At 38.9% G+C, this 27195-nt stretch overlaps 3 protein-coding genes across 3 annotated transcripts; all 3 read left to right on the top strand.

Annotated features, from left to right (window-relative positions):
- Positions 1–1181: 1181 nt before the first annotated feature.
- tcf25 (TCF25 ribosome quality control complex subunit) lies at positions 1182–9104 on the top strand. The gene is made up of 18 exons (XM_077590807.1): positions 1182–1543; positions 2220–2291; positions 2386–2451; positions 2523–2647; positions 3314–3379; positions 3463–3545; positions 3756–3886; positions 4033–4132; positions 4227–4320; positions 4461–4553; positions 5491–5596; positions 5684–5843; positions 6408–6495; positions 6589–6747; positions 7240–7330; positions 7706–7785; positions 8043–8118; positions 8846–9104. The coding sequence occupies exons 1-18, from the start codon at positions 1322–1324 to the stop codon at positions 9014–9016; spliced, it is 1983 nt and encodes a 660-aa protein (XP_077446933.1). The 5' UTR covers positions 1182–1321; the 3' UTR covers positions 9017–9104.
- Positions 9105–11054: 1950 nt separating this feature from the next.
- Positions 11055–14366, top strand: mc1r (melanocortin 1 receptor). Its single transcript, XM_077590819.1, has 2 exons — positions 11055–11564; positions 13396–14366. The coding sequence occupies exon 2, from the start codon at positions 13401–13403 to the stop codon at positions 14364–14366; it is 966 nt and encodes a 321-aa protein (XP_077446945.1). The 5' UTR covers positions 11055–11564; positions 13396–13400.
- A 6044-nt stretch (positions 14367–20410) lies between these two features.
- def8 (differentially expressed in FDCP 8 homolog) lies at positions 20411–27075 on the top strand. Its single transcript, XM_077623250.1, has 12 exons — positions 20411–20557; positions 21049–21177; positions 21925–22019; positions 22413–22562; positions 23341–23482; positions 23652–23816; positions 24055–24182; positions 24686–24799; positions 25059–25139; positions 25308–25448; positions 25758–25867; positions 26125–27075. Exons 1-12 carry the CDS (start codon positions 20551–20553, stop codon positions 26210–26212), a joined length of 1350 nt encoding a protein of 449 aa, XP_077479376.1. The 5' UTR covers positions 20411–20550; the 3' UTR covers positions 26213–27075.
- The last annotated feature ends 120 nt before the right edge of the window (positions 27076–27195 follow it).

The following is a 27195-nucleotide window of genomic DNA, read 5'->3' as shown; positions in this document are numbered from 1 at the left end:
TTCTGTCAGCATAGGTTGCTGGACAAGTTAATTTCCCTAATGTTGCATCATCCCATTAGGTTGCTTTTTTGTTGTTGTCACATTTAGTGTCTGTGGAAATAAGAGAGAGCTGCCAAGCCTATTCTTGCACTTCCTCATTTCAGGTCTGCTCACCTTTTGTTCAAATGCCAGGCCTTTTCATTAAAAAAAGTGTTCAGAAAAAAAAGAAAAAACATTACCCCATACTATCATGACACACATTCTGAACAATTGACTAGATTTTTAATCTTTTCATCAGAGCAAAGTGCAAATAGGTTAAAGACAACAGTTCCAAAAGCATGAACACCCTTTTATCATTTGGATGCAGCTGAGATTAAATTTAAAACTCATTTTTAATGGAATGCAACCCGGCGGCTTGAGTGGTTAGCACATCGGCCTCACAGCTCTTGGGTCCTGGGTTCAAATCCAGGTTGGTCCACCTGTGTGCAGTTTGCATGTTTCCCCCTGGGCCTGCGTAGGTTTTCTCTGGGTACTCGGGTTTCCTCACACATTCCAAAGACATGCATGGTAGGCTGATTGGACACTAAATTTCCCCTAGGTGTGAGTGTGAGCGTGAATGGCTGTTTTTCTCCTTGTACCCTGCGATGGGCTGGCCACCAATTCAGGGTGTCCCCCGCCTCTGGCCCAAAGTCAGCTGGGATAGGCTCCAGCACCCCCCGCAACCCTAGTGAGAATAAAGCGGTTCAGAAAATGAATGAATGAATACATTTTTAATTGTAGTTGGGATGACTTTCCTCTATTTTAGATGCCAAATACATTCCAGATTTTCCAGTTTGATTTTCCTGTCATTTTGATCATGATGCTACCATCGTGTATCTAACAAAATGAATGACATGAAGATGAAGGGGTGCTGGAGCCTATCCCAGCCAACTACGGGCACTCTGAATTTGTGGCCAGCCAATTGCAAGGCACAGGAAAACGAACACACTTATATCTAAGTTATATCTTTGGGCTGTGGGAGAGAACCAGAGTACCCGGAGAAACCCCATGCAAGCCCAGGGAGAACACGCAAACTCCACATATCGGGGACCCACCTGGGATCGAAAACTCGAAATTTGAAACTGATATTTTCGGCATTTTTGTGCTGACAGCGAATTTCCCCCTTTCCTCCTGTTGGAAGCAGTAGAGAACGAATAAGCGCCTGGCGCTACCAAATAAGGAACCCCGAAGGAGAAAGTCCAAAGATATGGCTGACGGTTTGGTTTATTTTGCTTGCGTGCACACGTATACCAGACTTTAGTCGCCAGTATTTTTGTATCCGTGCGCAGGGGAACCGTGTAAAATGTCCACCCGGGCTTTACGGAGGTTAAAGGGCAAACAGCGGGGTCAAGAAGCGGTTGTCGTCGAGGAGCTAACTTGGCCAGATAACCCCGTTGAGCTTGCTGAAAGCGGGGAAGAGCAGCTGGACGCGGCCCCTGTCGACCCAGCGTCACGTCCGAATGGCAGTCACCGAAAGTCAAAGAAAAACAACGACCGTAAAGACATATGTGCCATTTTGGACATGGTATAAATACATTGTTGCTCATCTACCAGTTTTTCTGTGATTGTATAGTAATCTGTTAGCAGTGGGTAGCTAGTGGTTGTAAGCCATAACACATTAATTTTGAGGTTATGAAACGCCTTCTGTGAACATGTCACCAAATCATTTTTTATTATCTTCAATGACTAGACTGGCTGTGACTACTGGAATCATTTTTAACCTGTGTTTATAATAGACTCGGCCACTAACGACACCAGCACCAGCAAGACCAGTACTAAAACTTTTGCTAATGGACATGCAGGTTAAAAAAAACAGTATATATGCTGCATTTTGTAAAAGGGGGAATATGAGGTGTGCCAGAAAAGCTCCTGCTTAGAAAAACATTGTCGTGTTGGCGCAACCTGTGGCTGTGGCTGCCATAAAGATGGTCAAAATGTCAGAGTAGATCTGAATCCAGGAAGAATACTTTCAGAAGTGAAAAGGTTTGTGGAAAATCAGTGACATTTTTTTAGTCCGCGAACTGTCAAACACTACTTTAAGGACATCTTATGATGTAAAAGTTGTAGTTAGTATTTGTCAAATTTACAGATAAACACATTTAAATATGATTATGATTGGTTAAATAGTTTCTGATAGTCATGTCATATTGTGTGCTAATATTCTTTTTTTGTGAAATGCGCTTACTCTATTTTTTTATTAGATAAGTGATGCAGAAAAAGTCTCTGCCGATGAAGACTCAGAACAACCCGATGAAAACAAACAAAGTGACAAGGTAAACATTGACAATACGAATGAAGTAATTAGTGAAATGGTAAATTGGAATTTAAACATAGATTATACTCATGTACATTGTTTGTTATTTTCAGCCTTTGGATATCGGTAAGAAAAAGAAAAGGAAAAAGAAGACAAAGGTTAAATCCCAAAACACACAGGTAAAAATCACTGAAAAGGTTTTTCCTCAAACCTCACATAAAAAAACACTTGGTTTTCTCTCCAATCCCAGGAAACAAAAGCATCCGATGACAATATTGATTTATTGCTGGAAAATATAGAGCAGTCCAATGGTTTGACTTTGCAAAACGACTGTAGTGGCTGTGACAGAAGATCCGTCCTACATGTGGAACACAGGTGAGGAAAAAAGCATTACAAAGATAGACTATGCTTATTTACAAATTAGAGCACAGTGAGTCCTCAAGTTACAACCTTGATCCGTTCCTGAGGTGCAGTGTAACCTGAATTTCGTTTTAGGTCGACACTTCAAAATAAAATGTAAAATACACTTAGTACGCTGTGTGTATAGTGCTATACAGAAAGCACCCTGCATTATTATTTTACCTTGTAATTCATTATCCATGACTCAAATGTATATAATTGACAAGAAATATCAGTTAACCTAAGCCAGGGGTGCTCCAACATAACGTGATATACATTTTATTTCCAGGGCCTTGAAAAAGCAGTAATCGTGCTTAGCCTAACGATGGCGCTGTTTGACTGCGCAAGTGCCATATGCTGGCCTAAGTCTTTATATTTATTTATGTGGCCCACTAAGTGAAGTCCACAGCAAAATATAATTTCTCCATCAAGAAGTCAAGCAGCATGGTTTGTGACTGTGCACTGCATGTCGCTTTTCAAACAATGCCACAGAAGACGAGAAAGAGCAGCATTCAAAGTGTTGATAACTTTGCAACTGTGATATTCTTCATTACAAATGCTTGAAAATTATATACGTATTTTGCTATTTCCTCTGTTAATTGTTTTTTAATGCATTTTTTCTTGTGTGTGTGCTATCATCAGGAATTTGAACCCTGAGACGGAGCTAAAGAAATACTTTGGCACTCGAGCAGTTTTGGGGGATCAAAGGTAAAGGAATTGGTGTGAATTTTGTGAACAGAAAGATTGTAGCATTTTTGTCAATCATGTAATAACTTGGCATCCCTAACCAGACCGCGACAACGCAATAGACAGTATCATCGCACCACCTGGATGACCACCCCTAAGGAAAGCTGGCCTCGCTTCAGCCGCCCAGGTCAGACTTGCTTTTCACTCACTTAAAAATAAAGTTGCTAATACAATGGCTTCAAAAATAAAACTGTGTATTTGACACTGCTTAACTTGCGTTGTGTTATTTTGACTGTAACTAATAAAGAATGAGAATGGCGCAAATAAGCTTCCAATACCCTTGTCTGTAATAAGGTATAAAACATTTCATACATCTTTCGTTTTTTGCTCTCGACAGGAATCTCAATGACTTTACTTGAGTCAAAAGATGGCATTCAGTACTTCACCTTTGAGCATAGCCGTGACTACCAGCAAGTCCAATTCAAGTTCCTGGATGCTGTCGAGTCTTTGGACCCAAACAACATTGTGGTAAACGTGCAATCACACTGCTGTGAATAATAGTGAAGTGAAGTGAATGACCATGCCAGCTCTCTTAATGCAAATGGATTGAACATCTATACCTGTCAATGTCAGCCAATGAGTACTAAATATCATTTGTCCATTTCTCCTCTCAGGCTCTTATGCAACTGAATCCCTACCACATTGATTCTTTGCTACAGCTTTCCGATGTCTGCCGGGTACAAGAGGATCAGGAGATGGCCAGGGACCTTATCGGTTAGGGTGTTTAACTCAAAAACAAAAAAATGGTGTCTTTCGATGCATTCTTATCTTAATATAGTCCCCTAATATTCTGCCGTTTCCCCCCCAGAAAGAGCGCTATACAGCTTTGAGTGTGCGTTTCACCCCGTATTTAGTCTGACCTCTGGCACCTGCAGACTGGATTATCTCAGACCAGAAAATAGGTTGGTCGGACATCTACATTATTTTACCGTTCATCACTTTCACGTTGTCTTTGTCTTTATTTTAAATTCTTTTTGAAAAATTGTTGACTTGATACTATTTCAAAGTAGACATGTTTAGTTATATGCAAATTTGCTTTCAGGGCATTTTATTTGACTGTTTTCAAGCACATGATGTTCTTGGAAAAGAGAGGATGCCCCCGGACAGCTTTGGAGTACTGCAAATTGATCCTGAGGTGGGAGAAGACCACCACAAATATTTAAACAAAAACACAAAAATATTGGGTCATTTCAAATCCTTATTAAATGGTACTGTTTGTGTAGCGTGTCAAAGTGGCGGCCCAGGGGCCAAATCTGGCCCGCCGCATCATTTTGTGTGGCCCGGGAAAGTAAATCATGAGTGCCGACTTTCTGTTTTAGGATCAAATTAAAATGAAGAGTATAGATGTATATTCAATTTCCTAATTTTCCCCCTTTTAAATCAATAATTGTATTTTTTTAATCAATTATTTCTGTGTTTTTAGTTCAAAATCATTTTGTAAAATCTAAAAATATATTAACAAAAAGCTAAAATAAACATTGTTTTAGATCTATAAAAAAACCGAATATTCAGGGCTTTTAATCCAGTTCTTTTAATCCATTTATTAAAAAAAATCTAACTATATCTAAAATGGTCCGGCCCGCATGAAATCAAGTTGACGTTAATGTGGGCCGCGAACCAACCCGAGTTTGACACCCTTGGTCTCGAGTCAAGACTAACTTCTTGAAATGAAAATACAAACAACTTATTGAATGTCTGAAATGGGTTTGTCTATTTAATTTTGTGCCGTGAATTGTCGCGCATTCCGTTCAAAATGTTTTATAACGCTAAAGACAGTTGGCGGTGTGTTTTGTGAAATAACTGCTATTTTATGCCAGCATTAGTTATTTGCATGAAGTTAAACACAACTAAATCCATGATTGACAGTCACTTGAAATACTGCAAATTGCGCAGTCTGTGTTCAGCAAGGGCAAAGCACCAAATTAACACAAATAATTTGTAAACTTACTTGACTACATCGATAGACATGGAAACACACCACTATGACATCAATTTTTTCTTGTTGCTATGCAGTGTAACTTCATTGAAATAAGTTTGATTTCTGATTTCTTCCCACCCCCACTTATACACAGCTTGGACCCAGACTCTGACCCGCTTTGCATGTTGCTGCTGATGGACTTCCTGATGCTTCGTTCCAGACAGTACGACTCTCTTCTTCAGCTTTATGAGGACTGGGAGGTAGAGAATATCTTACATTTCACGTAGTCCTTTGGTATATACTAGTCTCACTCATTCATTGCAAGAAATGAATTATTTGTGTCTCAGGAGCACAGAAACCTGTCCCAGCTGCCCAACTTTGCATTCTCCACTGCGCTCTGCCATTTCCATCTCAGTCAGCAGGAAGAGCTCAGTCCTGAAGAAACTGATCAGGCAAAAGACAAAGCTGACCGAATGCTACAGGACGCTCTCATCATGTTTCCTGGAGGTCAGAATTAGTCACACTAACATTAGTGTGTGGGAAATATATATTTCTGTTTGCCTGCAGGTCTTTATTTTTAACTTGCCTATTACTAAACCACAAATCTCAGAATGTTCAGTATATATCATTTTCTAAAGCCCAAATTGGATCATTCAAATCAATACACGGTCCATGTTTCTGCCTGTAATAGTTATAAGATATTAAAACATGATGAGATAGTAGCGCATAATTAAATACCAATAATAAGAGTCATGAGATACTAGGTCATATTCACAAAATACTATCTCTTCTTTATAGATGTTATCTTTTATTTAGCACGTAGGTCAACCACTAATAAAGTGTGTGGTAGTTACGCTCCACGGTAATCTGAAAGGGACTTTTTTGAAAGTTCTATGAGCCACAATGGGGTTTGCAAATATGAATTTCTTCTCATTTTGCAAAAGAAGCTCCAATATTTTTTTCCATGCTACAAAAACAAATGGGCAATGAAGTCGTGATGTTATGAGAGAGGATAGAAATTCACCCTTAAAAGATGTAATAAGCGTTGTGAACGGGAATGTGTTTCCACAGTCTTGATGCCTTTATTGGATCTATGCTCTGTGCAGCCAGATGCCACAGTAACCTCACATGCATTCTTTGGCCCAAGCAGTCAGATTGGGTAAAATTCACTTGTCTGTCCAATCTTCTCACCTTTACCAACACTTATTCCCAGCCCTCGACCCTTTTTGAAACGAACATTTGGTCTCTTTAGACAGCTGCCAGCTTTGGCTGAATTGACTGCTCTGTATATTGGGAGGATGCACAGCCTTTGGAGAGAAGCAGCAGTAATGTTATGGTTGGAAGAGAGTGTGAAGGAGGTGCTGTGTCGAATTGATGCAAATGACCCACTGGTGGAGGAGTGCCGGAACAAGTAAGGTCAAAGCAGGGTTGCTCAAGTGACGGAAGCCTATCTTCATGACAAGCGGAAGTAATGTGTAACGCTTTTAGGAATTACACATTGAATCGTTGGAATTTCTGCTTTGTGATCCATGCATAAGTGACACAGTGACACAACAAATACGGATAATTAACAATAAGAGAGTAGAAATTTGAGGTCATACAATTATATCGTCCCATTTTAACAATTACCCAACTCATCATTTAATAATGTGCATGTATCTTCTGCTAATCAGATTCAACGTTGTATTTAATGCATTAACATAACAACATGCTACTCATTGGCTACCATTGATGGCGATGGACATCCAAGCCTTTTTGACTACAAGTGCCTGCAGCGAATCGTAGTCAATAGTAGTGAATGACTCACTGTTGATTTTACACTCTACAGTGCTAATCTAAGTAATTTAAGGAAATGCACCTCACTATTTTAGGCCCTACATTTTCCTGTCCAACTCTATTGTAGGAGAAAGCAGAGATATCAGAGTGCTCCATTAAACATCCATCGCCACGTTCTGCTTTCTGAAATCAAAGAAGCCACATCCAGTCTGCCTCTGGTAAGCTTTAAAGCCTTTTATTGAACTCAAATCTGCAACAATCACATTGAGAAGGCTAGCATTGAGTGTTCATGTTTTCCTGCCATTGACGTCGGTGGACGATAAAATCCAACATTACGGAGGGGCTGACAGTGTTTGGACGATTGGTCCCCTATCATCCAAAATGGATCAGATGTCTATTGCCGTCAATGGCAGCCAATGAGTTAAAACTTAAAATTTCAAAATTTTGTGGATCAAAATAATTTACATGTCTGACTTTAATTGTCTTAATGTTTTTTTTTCTTTTAAATTTTATTATTTTTAGATTTGTATGTCTCTAAGCAATAATTTGAATATTGTAAGGTAATTTATTTATTATTTATCCCACACTCTCAGGAGGTGACCACTCAGCCTGTGATGGGATTTGACCCTCTCCCGCCAGTGGAATCTGTGATCTCCTACACTAGACCAGCAAGGTAGAATTTTCTTTGTTTCTTTTTATTTTGTTTGAGAAGTTGTCGGGTTTTTTTCTTCAAATGTCAATTTTTAAGGCTATATATATAATATATAATTATGATTTGTTTAATGTATACCTATTGTGAAATAAATGGCTGAGTAGTGACTTTCGGTTTTTTTTTAGCTGTGTTTTGTAAATAAAAAATGTGTTTACAATTAATTTGGTTTGCAGAACAGCAAGTTGTTCAGTTTATGGTTATATTTTGTTTCTCTGTAGGCAGCCTGTTGGAGCTTCTAATGAGAGCACATTGTCGCTGTTTTTCCGCTCCTTGTTGCCGAACTTCAACTTGCAGGTAAATTGATGATAGGAATGTGTCAGTTTTTGCAAGGTGAAACCTAGCTACTTGAGTACATGTTCAATAAGGAAGGCAAGATCACCCAAAAAGAAAAAAAATCAGCATTTTAGTAGTCCGTTAAATTAATTTTGGATGCTGCATGATACTTCTTGGAAACCCTTGTCATTTAATTATGGTTCTTGTTTAGTTGTTTTTTTTCCCCATTCTTAATGGAATTTCTTTTACTTGTGAAATAAACTTAGCCAAATTAATGCACTAATGTAGTAAGTTAGTGGCACCATTTTTTTCTGTGTATATTAAGAATAACACATCCTCACTACACTCATAAGTCTCATGAGAAATGGATAAAAAAAACAATGAATGCAGGCATCTGACAAATAATTTCATACTGAAGGCTCAAACATTAAGAACTATGTTTTAATTTTAATACACAAGTGCCTGAGGTTTTTCATCTAAACAGTCATCTCAAATGGATTGATATGTGTAATGCATTTATGGGAAGGAAGAGAACATTGAATCGAGAAAATCTCATTACAACTGTAAGCTTTTGTCCTGTGCACAACATACTATAAAAAAACGACATGCTCTGTTATGAGAACAAAAAGACAATTGCAGTTGCTTTCCGCCCTATATAAAACTCATTAAGGTCACTGTTATAGCAGTCACAGACAGAAATGTCACATTGTTGGTGATTCTGTTTTAATGTCTTTCTTTCGATATAAAGGGTGGCCCAAGACTGGACGAGGGCGATTTGGAGGTGGCTCGTGCTGGACAAGAGCTGAACCAGGAAGTGAATCGACTTATGGTTGCAATGAGGGACATGCTGGCAAACATCAGGTTTCAAGAGCCACCACGAGAGGACCATCCTTTCAGAGATGAAGAAGAATGGGACTGAGCGGGACATACAGTATTTGAGACTTATTGACAAATACATGAGTAACAAAATGGCTACATTAAATTGCTATCAATAGAGCGCCAACAAATTGAGGTTTCTGTCAGTTATTTTAGTTTGAAACTTTAATTATCATTTTAGAATCAACCTCGCTCTCGCTTTTGCTTCAATTTTCTTTTCATGGTTATTCTATTAAATAAGAATTTGGGTCACAATCTAGTCTGGAAAGACATTTTTAACATGCATAACTTAAGTGGACGAGAGACTGTGCACAGTTAAAAGAATAAGACTGAAGAATACGGCCCAATTGACCACTGTGCTTTAGATTTGTTTTATCACCATTCAACATCAATTCTTTCTGCTTCAACCACTGTCATACAACAGAAGACTTATCTGACAGTTTCCAGTCATATGATCCATTATGCCAGTAAATCTTGTACAATGGCGGGAAAAATCTAATCACTTCTTTACTCTGCATTGGTTTTGTTATCCCTGGCAAATATACGACTGAAGGAAAGCAGGAGAATACTCACCTCTTATTCTTTAAGTGAAGTTTTTAGGCCTGTTCTCTTCCTTTCTGCCCACCACCCCCAATTATTTACATATTTAGAAAACAAAATCAGACTGGGGAAAAATGGCCACTAAAAAGCTGCCTAAAATGACCAATTGAATAGCAAATGTGTGCAATTATGATGCAGAAATTCTTGTCTTGCGCATAGTAACACTATTTTTTGCCACATTTTGTAGACCGCAAAATAGGCAATTCTATATAGTCCAGGAATTCCCTCTGTCTCCTCTGATGCTAAACTAGCCTGATGCAAATCACGAATCTGCTCCCGTGGTTTATATCTTGTCAAATGGAGACTGACATGGCCCTACTGTTCTGTAAAACATCTTGAGCCAACTTTATAATAACTACCTACATGATTCGACTTAAGGGCAATTCACTCGAATTCTGGCCTCTTCATAAACTTGATTAAAAGATCAGCTTCCAATGTATTATCTGTCTCAAGGCAAAGTTCGTATGGTAAAGAAGAGATACAGGATGCAAGACTATAAATGACATCAATGTTCTCCGCTCATCTGGAGCTATGGCTGGAGGCTTTGAGGACTGTTAATGTGATCTATATGCACTTTAGAAAGCTCTTGATAAGCAGTCATCAAAAGCAGCTGAGTGGGAAGGTTTTAGCACTAACGTCGCCAATGCTACCGTACAGCTTTATTGCAATCAATCCCTACTAATATCACAATTGCTATTGAATTAATCGCAACTGGACTATTCTGGTGGTCATGGAAGACTTCAACTCTCAATCAAGGAGATATCATTACTCCATCCTGCAAGGCATGTAGTAGTTAGTACAGCATTAGTCTTGGTTATTGGAACATTCGTTCTCTGCCACCCTCCCACTACAAATGGATTGGACGCCCACTTATGATAAACTAATTTCAATTCGCAACAAAACGATGTTATCGGGAAATTATGAAAAGTAATGGTGCGCAATGTGTACTCGTCAAAATCTATTTTCCAAGTATGCCGCCAGCTACCCCCTTCAAATGGAATTGACGTCCACTAGTGATAAACTCATTTAAATTCCCAGAAGAAAGATGCTTACACACAACTTAGATGTCTATCATCATGTGGAGACGTGTAGCAGACGATCCATGTTTAATGGCAGCATTCTTGTATTGAACAACGGGTTGTTGGAAACTAAATCTCGAAGATGTTCTGTGGCGTTAGTTTTCGTAGTACTCTGCGATACCAATGACATCCTTTTGGTTTTGTATGGGTACTGATATCAGTATTGTCTGTATCGGTGCAACACTAGTATATGTCAATATATACAAGACCATTTCTAAACATGTCATTGTGCTTATGACACAATTTAGAGTGCTCAACCAGCCTACAAGCATGTTTTGGGGATGTGGAAGGAAACCAGAGAACCCGAAGAAAAGCTCAGGGAAAACACGCAAACTCCACACAGTGAGGACCCACCTGCGATCGAACCCTCAACCCCAGAACTGTGAGGCCGACACTAAACACTCACCCACCGGGTTGCGCGTCAATGATTGTTGCTTACAATTTATATAGGCTGCAAAAACTTTCAAAACAAGCTATGAGCAAGTAGGTAATTTGTTATGAGCATGCTCTCGGAACCAATTAAAGGTGTATCTCATGGCACTGCTACTAGAGTTTTATTCTCAGCTAGGAGTCCAAAATGTAATTATTGCTTATCTACTACCCTTAAGTGTGTTCTGACACCGTCAATATTTTCCTTCTTCATCACCACTGCGGGGCCTGCTACTTACGTTGTTATACAAGGAGGAGCCAGTCGAGCCTGACATTTCTTCTCTCTCCAAGTACAGTACTCTTATCACAACACTCACATAACATCCATCCTGTAAAGAAGCTCTCTTGTTAGACGGGACAGGGGCCTTCAGCATGCCCAAGGCAAAAAACATGATTTGGGAAAAGAACATGTTCTGGATGTTGCTGTTTGTCTGCTTGCAACCATAAACAAGCCGAGGAGACGCAGTTTTCACCCAGATTGTGGTACGTTTATCTGCCTTTTATTTTCATACAATAGTGTAATGACTGTACATTCCTGTCTTAGGTAGATTTCAACATTTTTGCTTCCATGTTTGAAGAAAAAAAAAACCTTTTTTGTTCAATATTATTGCATTAACAAATTTATTATTTTGGTACTAACCCCTTATTGTTGTTTCACCATCCATCAAATTTGACTTTATAGGTGCTACTTTTGTAATTTAAACAGCCAACTCTTCCAAACATTTTAATTCTTGTTGTAGGCTAAATATTACACATTTTGTGCTGTAATTTGGGAGTCAAAGTTTCATTCAAAATATGCCAATATTTGTGACCATTTAAAACAAGGCAACACCCTATTTTAGTGTTATTTACGATAGATAGTCTGTCATGTGATTTTTTTTTCACCATCAAGTTTGCCTTTTTAGCTATCGCTTCATCTAGAAGATTTTCTCTTGCACCCAATTAGTTTGTACCTTGCAGGTGAGAGGGTTTTATTGTAGTTCTGAAACATGTTAACGTTATGTTTACACATGGTTAATTAGCCTATTGTGGTCCATTTTAGTATTGTTAGTTTGACATATGTTTGTTCTTGGTTTCTGATCAAATATTAAAAAAAACGCCCTCCCAAAAATGCGACTTATATTTCAGTGCGATATTTAGTCCAAAGAATGCGGTAATTATTAACGTTTCTAGCATTACTACAGTCATGGTAATGTTACGGCCCTATAGGATTTTATAGTGATAACATCACTGTCATCCGAAAAAAAAACACCAGAGACAATATGTGTAAATATTGATATTTATCTGGAGTGTTTGAAGGCTTGCACATCAGTTAATAACTTATAATGTGACTCCATTTATAATTATAAATTACATACAAACTCCTGTTAAATGGGAGTCACACCTGCCAACCTTTACGTACTCTTCATTTAATTCACACCTGTAGTCTAGTTTGGTGTATTTGCAATTGTTCTTTATTTCCGCTGTAAAAAGATGAAGAAAAACAACCAACCTAAGCAAGGATTTTGCGGTTCTACTTGGGCCTCATCAGACAATAACAGCTTTTTAAGTCAAATCTTTACCTTCCCAGAATATTTTGAGCAATTTGACTCTTAATATGTTTTTTTCCACTGTTACAATATTGACTTTAAGGGCTCTATATTCAGTGATTTACACAACACGTGCATGCACATTTGAAAGCGGGCGGTTTACATTGAGCACAGGAATTTAATTTGCTGCAAATCAAAGTGACTTCTCTCATTCCCTACAAATTTGCCACATTCACATGTCACATCACCATTGTTACTGCGCTTGGTTTGGCTTAGATGATGTTATCTGTTGGTCATGTCCGTGGCCATCCTTTGTACTTACTATCCATCCCTACCTCCCTTCATTCGTACTGCGTGTTGGCCCGTGGAATGTTTGGGATTAAAAAGCGCTATCATCTAATGAAAATGGGTTCAACACATTGACTCGTGATGATTAATGGCTGTTGTCATTATTTAGGAATTTAAAATCTTGAGACATCCACGCACTATCGATTAATCCTGACAGTCACTGTGTAATTAGATAAAGATTTCAATGATTATATTTATAATGGCTTTGCCAGCCAAAAGTAGACGGTCGCCAATTTCATGTTAATTCAATTTAACACAAAATATCATCAGTCTGATTTCATGAAGGATAAATAGCCATGGAATTATTATTGTTGACAGACAAATTCTAAGGACTTGGATTTTTTTTTCTGACCTCCATAAAACAAATCGCAAGCAATAATATTTTTTTTCCTGTTGTATCTTTTCCTTTCTTTGACGACGACTGTTTCCAACTTCAGGACCGATGGAGTTTTCCAACAGTTCCCAGTTCTTCATGCACCACGACTACTCGAGCGACTACCTGCAAGACAATGAGACCAACTCTAGCTTCAGCGAACCCAACTCGGTGGGTTGCTTCCAGCTGCGCATCCCGCAGGAGCTCTTCCTGTCACTGGGCCTCATCAGCCTGGTGGAGAACATCCTGGTCATCGTGGCCATCATCAAGAACCGCAACCTTCACTCGCCCATGTACTACTTCATCTGCTGCCTGGCCGCATCCGACATGCTGGTGAGCGTCAGCAACGTGGTGGAGACCATCGTCATGCTCCTGCACGACCACGGCCTGATGGACGTGCAACCGGGCATGCTGCGCCACCTGGACAACATCATCGACGTGATGATCTGCAGCTCGGTGGTGTCGTCGCTGTCCTTCCTCAGCACCATCGCGGCCGACCGCTACGTCACCATCTTCTACGCCTTGCGCTACCACAGCATCATGACCACGCAGCGCGCCGTGGGCATCATCGTGGCCGTGTGGCTGGCCAGCATCACATCCAGCATCTTCTTCATCGTCTATCACACGGACAACGCCGTCATCGTCTGCCTGGTCACCTTCTTCTGCTCCAGCCTGCTCTTCAACGCCGTCCTCTACCTGCACATGTTCCTGCTGGCGCACATCCACTCGCGCAGCATCGCCGTCAACTTTCGCAACAAGCGGCGCCCGTCCACCAGCAGGAAGGGCGCCATCACACTCACCATTCTGCTGGGCGTCTTCATCGTGTGCTGGGGACCCTTCTTCCTGCACCTGATTCTCATCCTCACCTGCCCCACCAGCCCCTTCTGCAACTGCTTTTTCCGGAACTTTAACCTCTTCCTCATCCTCATCATCTGCAACTCGCTCATAGACCCTCTCATCTACGCCTACAGGAGCCAGGAGCTGCGCAAAACTCTACAAGAGCTCCTCTTGTGCAGCTTCTTCTTCGGTGCGTGATGCCGAATTTGAAAGACGGGAAGACCTACCACCTCCCAGCCAACTGGTTGGATTCTGTTCGGAACAGGAAATCCTGATCTGGCTTGAGTAGCGGGGTCTACTATGCACTTATGCTCCCCAAATAAAATGCTGACTGGATATGTTTTAACACAACAATGCAGCACAAAATCTGTACTTAGATTGTATTTTGATCTTTAACTCACAAAACACAGGTTTCTGGACAACAAGTTGACAATATTTTCTGTATTTTATTTTTTTATTCTTATCAGGATGGCCGACTTGAACTCGCTGTGAATTCATCAAAGAATTCCTCAATTTATACAGTAAGGAATTCAAGTGATAGCCATTCTCATACTACTCTGTAATTTTTTACTACTTGACTGTTTGTTTATAGACCTACTATTTTTAAGCCAGAGTTAACAATTCTGGCAACCACTTAGCCCCACTTCCCATTGCCATACCTTTAATATGAAATACTGGCTTTTATTTACATTTTTCTACAGTTTCACACTTAAAAAAATATTAAATTTTGTTTTCTTTCAATTCATTAAACAAAATTGTTTCCCCAGGGATGCTTTTTATAAAGGTGTTTTCCAATCCCCTAAATTATGCTCCAATTCCCATTATTATACCCTAATTTGATACTACTATGACAAATAAATGGTTAAAGTAAAAAAAAAAAAACTTAAATTTAATCATACAAGCACTTATTGGGGAAATAAATAAGGTACTTCATTAGAAGCTCTTTTCACACTGTGCTATTTGTCCGCCACAAAAATAGCATTTGCTCAATTAGGGCTTCTTTTTGTCTCAACCAAATGCAATTTTGTGGAAAACTACCGGCATCAACTATTTTTAAACTCAACATTTCTTATAGTTATTGGCCTTTCAATTTGTGTTTGTTTCAGCAGAAGCTCAACTGTGTTTATTTAGTGATGCCCATGAAAAGCAATCTGATACACCCGTTTAGCCAAATGCACGTCTTTGTGACAAGTCACTTGGACGCACATGTTCAGGCAATGAGACTGATGGCACATGACTCGCAACTTTCATCTTTTATTGAATGGAAACTCCTCCATTCCACGTTGGTCACACAATGATTCCTACTACCCTAAAACAACAAAACATTGAACTGGGTTGAATTGAATTTGTTTGAGGAACATCATTATCAACAGTCATGTGCACATTTTTGACATTGATCACATTCATTCCTTTATCAATGGTCGAGGGGGTGCTGGAGCCTATCCCAGCAAACTCTGGGCAGTGGGCAAGGGTTGCCAGCCAATCGTAGGGCACATACAGATAATTCATTCGCACTTGGGGACAATTTGGAGTGTTCAACCAGCCTAGCATGCACGTTTTGGGGATGTAGGAGGAAACCAGAGTACCTGAAGAAAAACCATGCAAGCACGGGCAGAAGTTCAGAGCCCATCAGGGATTGAAACTTTGAAAAAAAACGGATTTATTTTGTTTGGTAATGAGAAAGCAAAGCATGGAGAGTCTCTGTTTCTGTAATGTAAGTTGAGTCAACCACTGGAACTTAATATCCGCGCAAATCTTCACAATCTCAACTTTATTTTGGTGCATGACGCATCCCTTAACTTTGTGTTGTTATGATGATTTACTTATACCTACCTCCAGATGATGCTTATTTGCTAGTCTGAAAGGCTTCACTTTCACGTATAGTAATTAATGTTTGGATTTAAAGATTTTATTTTAAGTTGACAAGTATTGTTCTAAATGTGCTATATGTTTTTCAATTCTTGAGTTCATTTGAGTTGAATTTAATGCAAGGAGGCTCGGAAAACGATATACATTTTTAAAAAATGTATAAATTGTCTGCATGATCAAATACAAGTACAATATTGATTTTTTTTCATTAATACTTAAATTTACACATGCAAATGATACATATCGTCAACCTTATTTTCTAGTTTCATTTTTTTTACACAGACACTTCTCTGAAAAAAGGCATGAAGAACTTAGCATACATTGGTCAAGAGATCAATTTATATTCAACATCTGTGTGCATGAACTCTGCTGAAATATGTCTTTATCGACTGTTTCATTGCTTCCATGTTAATACATACACTTCTCTGTCATGTGCCGAATTTAAGAGACTTTCATTTCTGCTTTACAGGGTCTTTAATGCACTCCTACGACTACTGGAAAGAAAGACGCAAGTGTATTTGCTGCTGAATACTTAGTTGCGTGCTGTTCAGCCACTATTTGTCTGTAGTGTTTTGTGAATATGTGTCAAGTACATAATTGTATTTATTTAAGATTACTATAATGTAGAGCCAACGCTATGTGAAAGCTGTGGTTATAATTAAGGACTTCAGTCAGTGTGTACATCTCATATGCCAAGCCAAACGTTTACATTGACTTTGTATGGATCAAATGTAATCCTGTTCTGAATGTAATCATTTGTATATTGTCACTTGGTCTCAAATAAAGAGACCACGTCATAAATTTCCTGTGTGTAAATTTCAGTCATTTGTCTAAAAAAAGGGTCCAACACAAGAGCAATTAGCTAATTAGTACATTTTTTGGAGGATCTTTAATTTAATATGAATTAAACCATCAAGCTATGCCTGGCAGCTGACCAGTTTAGGCTGTGGTCTGCCTTTCGCTCGAAATCAGCTAGGCTCCAGCACCCTTGAAAACTAATGAATGCATACATAAACAATTAAGAAGATGAGTGTGATGATAAGCTAAATTGAAAATTAATACATGAATGAAATCTTGTGTATAACTTTTTTTTATGCAATCTCTTATGATGACTTTTCATTGCACAACTTCAAATATTTCATTTGATTCGATACAAATCTGATCTACCGGTACATCTAAAATGACAAAGAAACCTATCCATTTTCATTTTTCAATATAAATTTACTATATTGTTCATTGTAATAGAACTCCAATCTCTTGAACTAACTGTTACTAAATCAACTTTGGACAAAACAGTTAATGTTGTTGCTATCTTCAAGAGCTTGTCGTAAACTAACTTCTTGGCTGCCACTGGTGGCGACAGACGTCCAAAACATTTGAATTTGTCACCACCAAGGGCTCTGAAACACGATATTTCCCTGCCAGGGCCCCCAGTTCAAAAATCACAGTCAGTAGATAGATGGGGGCACTTCTTGGCAAGGACAGCTTACGATCACACATTGACGTCTGGATCAAGAGGCTCTTGTTCCATCCATTTTGCCAGCAGCATTTCCTTAGAAAGGTTTGATTTTCTTCAAACCACGACCACCCTTTCACCCGAAGCAACGTGCCTCTTTTAACTCAAAGTACAATCGTGCTTTCAAGAAGCACTTCCACTTCGATCATGTGCTATGTGCCTTAAGCTTTTGTCTTGTTCTATTTTCATAGCAACTAACACAGCACTGTATATAGTCTTCATTTGCAGCCAGTGGTGATGCCCCAGGTGGAACTCAATGACTCCCAGACGTCAGTGGGCATCTCAGGATAAATTGAGCTGGAAACAGACCACGCTTAAAGACTTGCATACACTTTTCCTAACTGGCTGTCAGTATCGGCGACAGATGTCCATTTCAAAGCAAGCATTTTATTAGAAACGTGAAAAGAAAAATCCCCAAAACATAATAAGTGTCATCTGAGTATTTTTCAGGGCAGCCAAACCATGAAATAAACTGTGACTGTAAAAACAGTATTTGGGTGATGTTAATGCTGTAGGGCACGATGGCCAATTTATTATTATTATTTTTTGGTCCGCCTTTTGCCTGATGAGATTAAGCTCCAACAACCCTTTCGAGGATGGGCGGTATGGAAGATGAATGAATGAAAAAACGTCTGATCTTTTCGTGTTGTAGTTCACATTACACACAAAATAAAATGCATCTGCGGAGTGACGCGAAAAACAATGACGACCAAAGTGCGTAGGCAAAAAAAAATACAAGATACTATTTATAGGTATGGTTATGAAAATCTGAATTTACCTGTATTGTGAACTTTGCCTTATAAAGTCATTTGTCGACACATACTTGTTTTTCCATGTACAGGATAGATACACTGATCTAGTACATTATGTAGTATATTTGATTCATGAATTGTTGTCATTCATGACAGTAAAAGGCTTTTACTACTTATATGCTTGGAGCATTGACCTTTTCTCAAAAATATTACATACAGTTTGTACCTTAGATAATGGAACACACCCTCTTTTCTCATCAGATAGAGGCACCATTGATGTATGACACAAGTGAAGCGTTTCAAATTCTTTTTTTTTACAGAACCCATGATCAAATGCCGTGCCAGTTTTCAATACATGCTTTGAAAGGAAGGGAATTTCCATCGGATTAAATAAAAAAAATTGAAGCATTACTCCAATAAAATATTTGTTATAAATTATAATCTGACTAATACATTCAAATTTAAACCAGAGATGAACAATCAATGACATTATTGCAGTTTTATACAGTTCGACTAATAGCTCAGCCACTGATTTAAAGCTAACTTTATTTGTAAGTAACAAAAGAAAAAGCACATAGATTTGAAATTGAATCTTTTTGTAGTAATTTGACCTAGAGGAGCAGTACTGTGTTGTTCTTTTAGTCGCACAGAGCAGCTCTGTTGACTGCCAAGAAAATTATTCACAGTTTAACTATACAAATAATAACCTCACACAAGATCATGGTGATCCGTGACACAAAACAAAACAGTTATTTGTGTCCATCATCTTGGGTTAAAACTCCCCGGGGGGTTACGCAAATACCATGTAAAACAAAAGGCTATTTTAAAGCTAAGGAATAAAAAACGTGTGAGGAACAAATTAAAAAAACAGGTCCCCAGGCATGCCCTTGCCTTTTACCCAGCTGACATTAAGAAAGCCTGCACCCTGGATTGGTCATCAGTTGGACAAACTGACTGACTTGACAGTTCATCAAGAACATGCAAATGGGGCTAAAATTCCAAGGTTGAATCTCAGAACTGTGTCACAGACACACCAATACTTCATATCTAAAATATGCATTTCCCCGCGAGATACAATCATGCAAATCGATATAACAGCAGTGCAGAAGTCAAGCACAAGTGTATAAATTCAACTGTCAGGCTAATGCAACAGTTAAGAGGCACATATATTTTCTTTAATAGCCCATAACAACTGTGAGATCCTCTTAAGCAAGGGTATGCTATTGCATTATTTCCCATATTAAAACATGGTTTAGTCGATTAAGCCGTGGCACAGTGTGGTCGATGCTTGATTAAACTAGGTTTCTTTGCCTGGGGGACATTTGATGAAGAGAAGGGCCATGCTCTATCTACTGTCAGCAGTTGAACGCATGCTTTGGACCCAAAAACAGCATTTTGAAAGTCTCAGGCAACTTGAGACAGAGACTCTTTTCACTATGCGCCGTCATTGATGGGGGACAAAATGTCCTTTCATACAAACCAAGTGAAAAATCAAATACAAAGTTTTAACATTACTAATATAATCACACCGTCAACAGCTGGGAATCAAACCCATGCTGCCCTCACACAAGTCAGCCGAAAGAACAACTGCACCATTGGGTACCCAGTGATAGAGATCAAATGAAATCAAATTGAATTAGGAAGATTGCATTGAATAATCATGTTTTGGTGGCTAAACGTCCAATCCATTTCGATTGGGAGGGATGGCAGAGATCATTGATCAGACACAATGTCAATGCAATTTTGAAAATATTATCATCCCATTAACTCCATGTTCTACAATGTGGTAATGTCGCTCAATGTCCCCACTGTTCCCAGTTTCTATAAATTATAATTCGATTATTTTATCTATTGAGAGCTACTGTCGCGGAAGAAAAATGTATCAGTGGTCCAAATAAAGGAAACTGGCTGTTGGAAGGCAAAGTTTTTTTTCAAACTAAAACACCAACTACTACACTGAAGTGAAAAATGGTGCAAGAGATAGACATATTATCATATTGATTCAAAATTTAAATGTTGAATGTGTATTATAAGTATTTTCTTCCTCTCTTCTGTCTGTGATCACAAAGTAATTTTGTAATTAGTTAAGCTCTGAAAATATCCACCGGAAGTGTAGCTTGTTTTGCATGTCAATTTCATGAACTTCGTCGGGTTGTTGGTGATGAAGCCACAATAGACACAAGAAGAACTACTCATTAATTATCTCATGCGTTAACATATAACATAATTAGGAAGCGCCGACTCAATGACAAGTAAGACAAAAGCTATCTTAACTAACGATAGGCCACTGCGATCTTTTTACTGACCTAATAATGAAGCACCCAAACATGACTGTTAGCTATGTAGCCTTTCGTTTTTCTTGTTGACATGCGCCGCAAATTTCAATTCATTTCAACCAGTATTTCACCATGCATGCTAAAATTCAAATTCTTTGATTATGCAGCTGTACATTCTTTCTGTATATATAATTAGATTCAAAGCAAGAGCATTAGCAACTTAGTTAAGATAACGCAGAGTTTTGAGTGATATTGTCTTTTTTTGGTCATTTGTTGACCCAAACTGCAATGCCTTGTACTGCCATTGCTTTTGAACATTAAATTTTTAGGCTCCTTCTTCCCTTTCACATTCCAGAGGGTTAGCCAAATTTATATATAAATATATATATATTTTTTTCCATCATCACATTTCTAATGCACAACATGACACTCATGCTGTCCATGGTCTTCTGTTCTGTCTTTCTCAGATGTAGCCGATGAAATGGAGTATGATGAGAGAATGGCACAATTTCGCCAAACCCGCCTCAATCCCTTCGATCGTGGAGAGGAAGAGGAAGAGGATGGTCCTCAAAGGGGAAGGACACCCCTACAGCAGGGTAATATCTATCACCACTTGCTGTTCTCAGTTTGGGACCGCAATGTCATAGGCCTGGGCGATGTTACCCGATTATCGAATCTCACACATCACACACAAAAAAAAATTACGCCACCATCTCCTACTTTTTCTCTGGACACAGTAATAACAAAAGACAGGCAGCTCAAAGCAAGGTTAAACTTTCATAGACACATTCGCTGGCTCTGACGATGGTATCCTTTTTGACTTGCAGGGCTGGCATTATACATCAATGGCAAAATATGAGCATTTCGGGGGTAAAAAATTAAGGGTGGGATATAATAAAATTCAATTTGTGATCTCTGCGTTGTCTGCACGTAATAGATCGAGTTAATTGTTCACATCCTCCAAAGTTCCAGCAAAAAAAAACTTCAGGTGGAAACTTTAGGGGATCCTTGGTTCACTAACAATTCAATTTCACTTCAAATATTTTCATATTGCAAGTCATATTATACTTCCTATTTACAAAAAAACTGAAGCCAATGGTGGACATTATATGATGAGTGATTTCGTAACAGTTTTCAACCAAGCAAGTGTGAAAGGCACAAAGAGATGACAGTTTAAAGTCCAGAGACAGTTTGATGAGCGGTGTTTTTAATGACACGCCGCTAGAGTTTGTCACGCATTGTGCTTTTTTTGTTTAAGAATAGTAGCGAGGTGAGGCAGTGCGTGACGAATTTAATTGTGGGAAGTATGAAAGTAACATTTTCTATTTTGTTCTCCTTTGCAGAAACCAAGAAGGAGCTGTTTTCTGGGTGTCTAATCCAAAATTCAGACAGAACTATGGATCTTGGACTAGCTGAGGACCACTTTTCAAGACCAGTGGTAAGTAGTGGGTCTAGTTCAGGTTATTAGTTGGAGACAGTTGGAGAGGAATAATTCCTCTCCAGAAGTCTACTCCCAATTATTTAAGCAGACGTTTTTTTTGCAGAATCTACAGTTTTTTATGGTCAGCTCAGATAGCCCATCACATGACAAGCAGTTGACGTAGACTTACCTTTTAAAACGGCTTACATTTTTTAAAGGGTTATTATATGAGGTTTTCTAGCTCTGTGAGCTCATATGACTCTATTTGGATCGGAGGCAAAAATTCTGGAATTTATACAAAGGGCACGTTGTGGTTTTGCCATTTCAAACAGGACGCTAGTTTACGTCTTTTGGGTTTGTATTGTTCCCAGCGTATTAGTGACTCATCTTCAATCTGTTCTTTGGATACAGGGCTCATTTGTTGCCTCCGACATAGAGCAATTGAAATTGGCCATTGAGGAGTGCAAGAAGCTGATCCTGGAGCTGCCTGAACACTCTGAAAGACAGAAGGACACAGTTGTGAAACTAATCCACCTTAGGCTCAAACTGCAGGAGTTGAAGGTCTGTTCTTTCAATATCAAACATTTACATGATGAACTCTGATTGCCGTAGATTGTATACCTTTATGTATCTATTTATTTATTAGATGTCCTATTCATATTTTGCTAGAAATGCTTGGCTGTGCCACAGGGGAGTTTCAAAAATCAACTTTGGCGTAATTTATCATATTTAAAAATGCAGCTAGACAGAAAAGGGTTTGGGATGTGTGATAGGATGGTTAAACATAGAGAATAGGGACAGCGAAAAATGATTCAATACATATGTTATCTAACTATCAGCACTGTTACAAAGTAGTATCTTCATTTACCAAGAGGAGTTTGTGGGTTCTTAGGGATACACCAGTGAATCCAATAGGACGAGAAGAGGGAAGACAGGAACGACTAGGGTATGACAGGTTAGGAAGAGTGCACGGGCACTATTATTGATAATCCATATCAAAACCACTTTGAAAATGTGTGTTAATCCCAGATGTAGTATACATTGACATTCAATTCAATCACAAATCATACTTAAGACCCAAAAAGCTTGGGAAAAAAATGCAATGAAATGTGTGGGTTTGTTTGTTGTGACATGCTACAGTATAAACATTTAGAAAATGATCTATTTTATTAATATTTTCTTTTTGGGTGGACATTTCTCTATTTTGTATAACAAGAGTTTGTCAGCAACTTTTGCAGGATTTTACTAACACCAATGCCATTGCATTTGAGAAATCTACACATTTTCATTTTTAATGTGGCTGTTCAAACAATATTTTTCTTGGCCCTTTGTCTCAAAGGATCCCGATGAGGATGAGCCTAATTTACGAATGGTTCTAGAGCACCGATTTTCAAAGGAAAAGAGCAAGAGTGTCAAACAAACTTGTGACAAATGTAGCACTATCATCTGGGGACTCATTCAGACATGGTACACTTGCACAGGTGAGGCATAGTCAACTCATTTGCTATCATTGACGGCGACAGACGTCCAATCTGTTTTGGAGTGCTTCTAGTCAAAATGAATCGGACCTCTTGTCATCGTCAATGGCGTCTGCCTAATGAGTTAAAAGGGCTAGTGTCACTGCATGCATGCACTTGCTTTCTATTTCAGGTTGCTATTACCGATGCCATAGTAAATGCATGAACCTTATCACAAAGCCCTGTGTGAGGTCAAAGGTCAGCCATCAGTCCGAGTACGAGCTCAACATCTGCCCCGAGATTGGCCTGGACCGCCAAGACTACCGCTGTGCTGAATGTCGCTCACCTATTTCACTGAGTGAGTAGGCGTGTGCATGAAAACAATTCACAGATATGATACAAAGTGATATCAAACCACTACTTTTGGCTCTCTTTCATATTTTAGGACATTTTGGTCAGCGTCATAACATGTTGAAATTTAAGTTGTTTTTTTTCTCCACTCCGCTATGAAAACAGCAAGTTTCTTTTATTTGGTTTGTTTTTCTCTTGAAACAGTCAACTAAGGAAGTTTAATGCATTTATTGGACTTCTGATAGGGGGTGTGCCAAGTGAGGCCAGACAGTGTGACTACACTGGCCAGTATTTCTGCAGCACGTGTCACTGGAATGACACGGCCATCATCCCGGCAAGAGTCATCCACAACTGGGAGTTTGAAGCACGCAAGGTACACACCTGCACTTACTTTGCATTTCTTATCCAATCCACATAAGAGAGATTATATCATGAGGTTAGTTCTTCCGGGTAGAGAACGATTACGATCCAAATCGAGAGCATTTCTTTTTGTGTGACCAAAAGTAGGTCAAGTAGTTGTAACTTGGGATTTTGAATTCAATTACACAACCTTATCTGGTTGCCAAATTGGAGAGGTTATTCTCGAGTCAACAGATGGGTAAAATAAAGACGCACATGATGTTTTTTGGGGCGGTCAGGTGGTCCGGGTCAACAGATGGGTAAAATAAAGACGCACATGATGTGTTTTGGGGCGGCCAGGTGGTCCAAGTGATTAGTTCTGCGATCAAAGGTTTGAACCCAGGTCCAGACTTTCCTGTGTGTGTGGAGTTTGCGTGTTCTCCCGGGCTTGCGTGAGTTTTCTCCGGGTATTCCAGATTCCTCCCACATCCTCAAAAAACAATTCAGATTCCAAGTCTGACTCAGTTACTCCTTTAGGTTTGTCGATCCTCACTGCGTTACCTGGCACTGATGGTACCACGGCCTGTGCTGAAGCTGAAGGAAATCAACCCTCTGCTCTTTAACTTTGTGGAGGAACTGGTGGAGATCAGAGTGAGTGCGCATGTCTTTTATTCGAGAACTTTCAGATTTGATAAAAAAGATGTATGGCTGGCTCTCTTTCATATTTTAGGACATTTTGGTCAGCGTCATTACATGTTGAAATTTAGTTTTTTTTTCCTCTACAATAGTCATCTATTCAGACGTAATAATGCTGTGTAGAAATATTCATGATATTGTTGTTCTTTTAAGACTAATGACTTGTGTTAGTTTCTTTTCAGTCATTGACCCAGAACTAATTTTGTGTGTACAGAAACTTCGTCAAGATATTCTACTGATGAAACCGTATTTTATTACCTGCAAGGAGGCAATGGAAGCTCGACTTCTACTGCAGGTGGGCACCCCATCCAGTATCACGTCCAATACAGCAGCTCCATCTAGTGGTCATGGTCAACCATGGATCTAACTTTACAATTTGTGGCGAGAAGGCAGTGGCATCCCGGGGTTGCTGTGTGTACTGCAACCTTCATGCGCTAACCTAAATTTGGGGTTTCGGTTCTAGCTTCAGGACCGCCAGCATTTTGTGGAAAATGACGACATGTACTCGCTGCAAGATTTGATTGACATCTACAGTGGACGACTCAGCTGTTCTCTCACAGAAGTACACACTACATTTGCGAAACACATCAAGCTGGATTGCGACGTGAGTGCACAAAAAAAATGCTCGATCTATTTCCTACCTTAGGCTAATTTTTATTTAACAAAAATACAGTATTCCCCTGTTTTTCTCGTTTTTTTGCGGTACACAGCAAAACATGGGGGAATACTGTGAAAAATATTTCCCCAGTATTCCCCCATTTTTCGCAGTGTACCGCGAAAACGCAAAAAACGCGAAAAATGAAAACCGCAAAAAAACGAGGGAATACTGTAGTAGGCACGCCTAAAAACTCTTAATACAAAGCAGTTCCAAATTGTTTGGTCACATTTCTGTCGTACATGTATGTTCCTGCAGCGTTGCCAGGCCAAAGGGTTCGTGTGTGAGTTGTGTAAGGAGGGAGACATCCTCTTTCCTTTTGACAGTCACACCTCAGTTTGCCATGACTGCTCAGCTGTCTTTCACAGGTATGTCGAATGTTCTATCCAGGAAATTCTGCAGCTGATCACTTGGCCAATGCAGAATTAAGCATCAAATGGAATTTATGTATTTATCAAGTGGACATTGAATGAAATATCCCCAAAATATGATTTCAGATTAACATAGTACTTTTTTTGGGGGTGGTATAAGGATGCTAGGCCTGAGGTTATTGAGCCCGGATTCTATTATTTCTGTAACACCATCAATAAATTCAATCCATAAAGGCTCTTTTTTTTCTATGTAGGGATTGTTATTATGACAACTCAACAACGTGTCCACGTTGTGCCCGGATGACTGAGCGTAGACAGGACGAAGACACAAAAGATGCCTGAAGGACCATGTGAAGGAAGTGGAGTTCATGTTCATCCCTCTGGATTTTTGCTTTACACTGATTGGCGACAAAGAGGAGCAACAAATATTCTGTCATCTCCAGGTTTATTGTCTTTCTAATCTTGCATGTTACATGCAGGAGTTAGGAGACTTGCTTGTATTTTAAGTAGAGATGGCTACAATGGAAATCTGAAATGAAAAGAAGAAGATGCTACATATCAACTGCTGGTTCATCTGTTAAACATGAAGTAAGTGTACACAGTTTTGATATTTAGAGTTACAGGGTTTTCTGTCCATTTCTCAGTTTGTAATTTGTGTTTTAATCCATATATAGAAGGGTTAAATAACAAATGGGCCTGTTGTTGTGAGGATATAAGCTCCTTTGCATTTCATTCCAAATGGTGGACTAATTCTAGAGATGTTTGAAACCCAGTAGATGTGAACACTGTCTGATATAACCATGTTACAAGAAGCTGTTAACCAAACATCGTAATATACTTTTTTTTTTAAATCACATATGAAGCACATTTTATCCAAAATATGCTCAGAGGACACTTTTGTCAATGTGCAAATGTTGACCTAAAATATTTGTTTTCAAATAATTACTCTTTGCTGTGTTATTTTTCAGCATGATGCACTGTTTATTCCCCCGAAACAAAGGCCATTGGTGGTGTAACTGTTGTTTATATATATAAAAATATATACTTTAAAAAATCATGTTGAGTGATGCATGAAAAATATACTGTATAGTAAGGAAGGTATCTATACCTAACAGGGTGACCATTATTATCATACCTGACATTCTTTTGTAATGTTCTAATTTAAAGTATGCACATTGGTTCAATAAATGTTGGGGGAAAGTATACTTATATATTTCGGCTCACTGTTAAATCCCACAAGTACATTTGCGTTCATGCAAGTGGATTGTACGTCTATGGTTTGATGCTATGTAAATAATTTGCTTTTTTAATGGGGGAATTTTAAC

This window comes from Stigmatopora argus, chromosome 2 (genome assembly GCF_051989625.1).
Source record: "Stigmatopora argus isolate UIUO_Sarg chromosome 2, RoL_Sarg_1.0, whole genome shotgun sequence".
Lineage (NCBI taxonomy): Eukaryota > Metazoa > Chordata > Actinopteri > Syngnathiformes > Syngnathidae > Stigmatopora > Stigmatopora argus.
The sequence above is the reverse complement of the archived record's forward strand: the minus strand, read 5'-3'. Positions and strand labels throughout refer to the sequence as shown.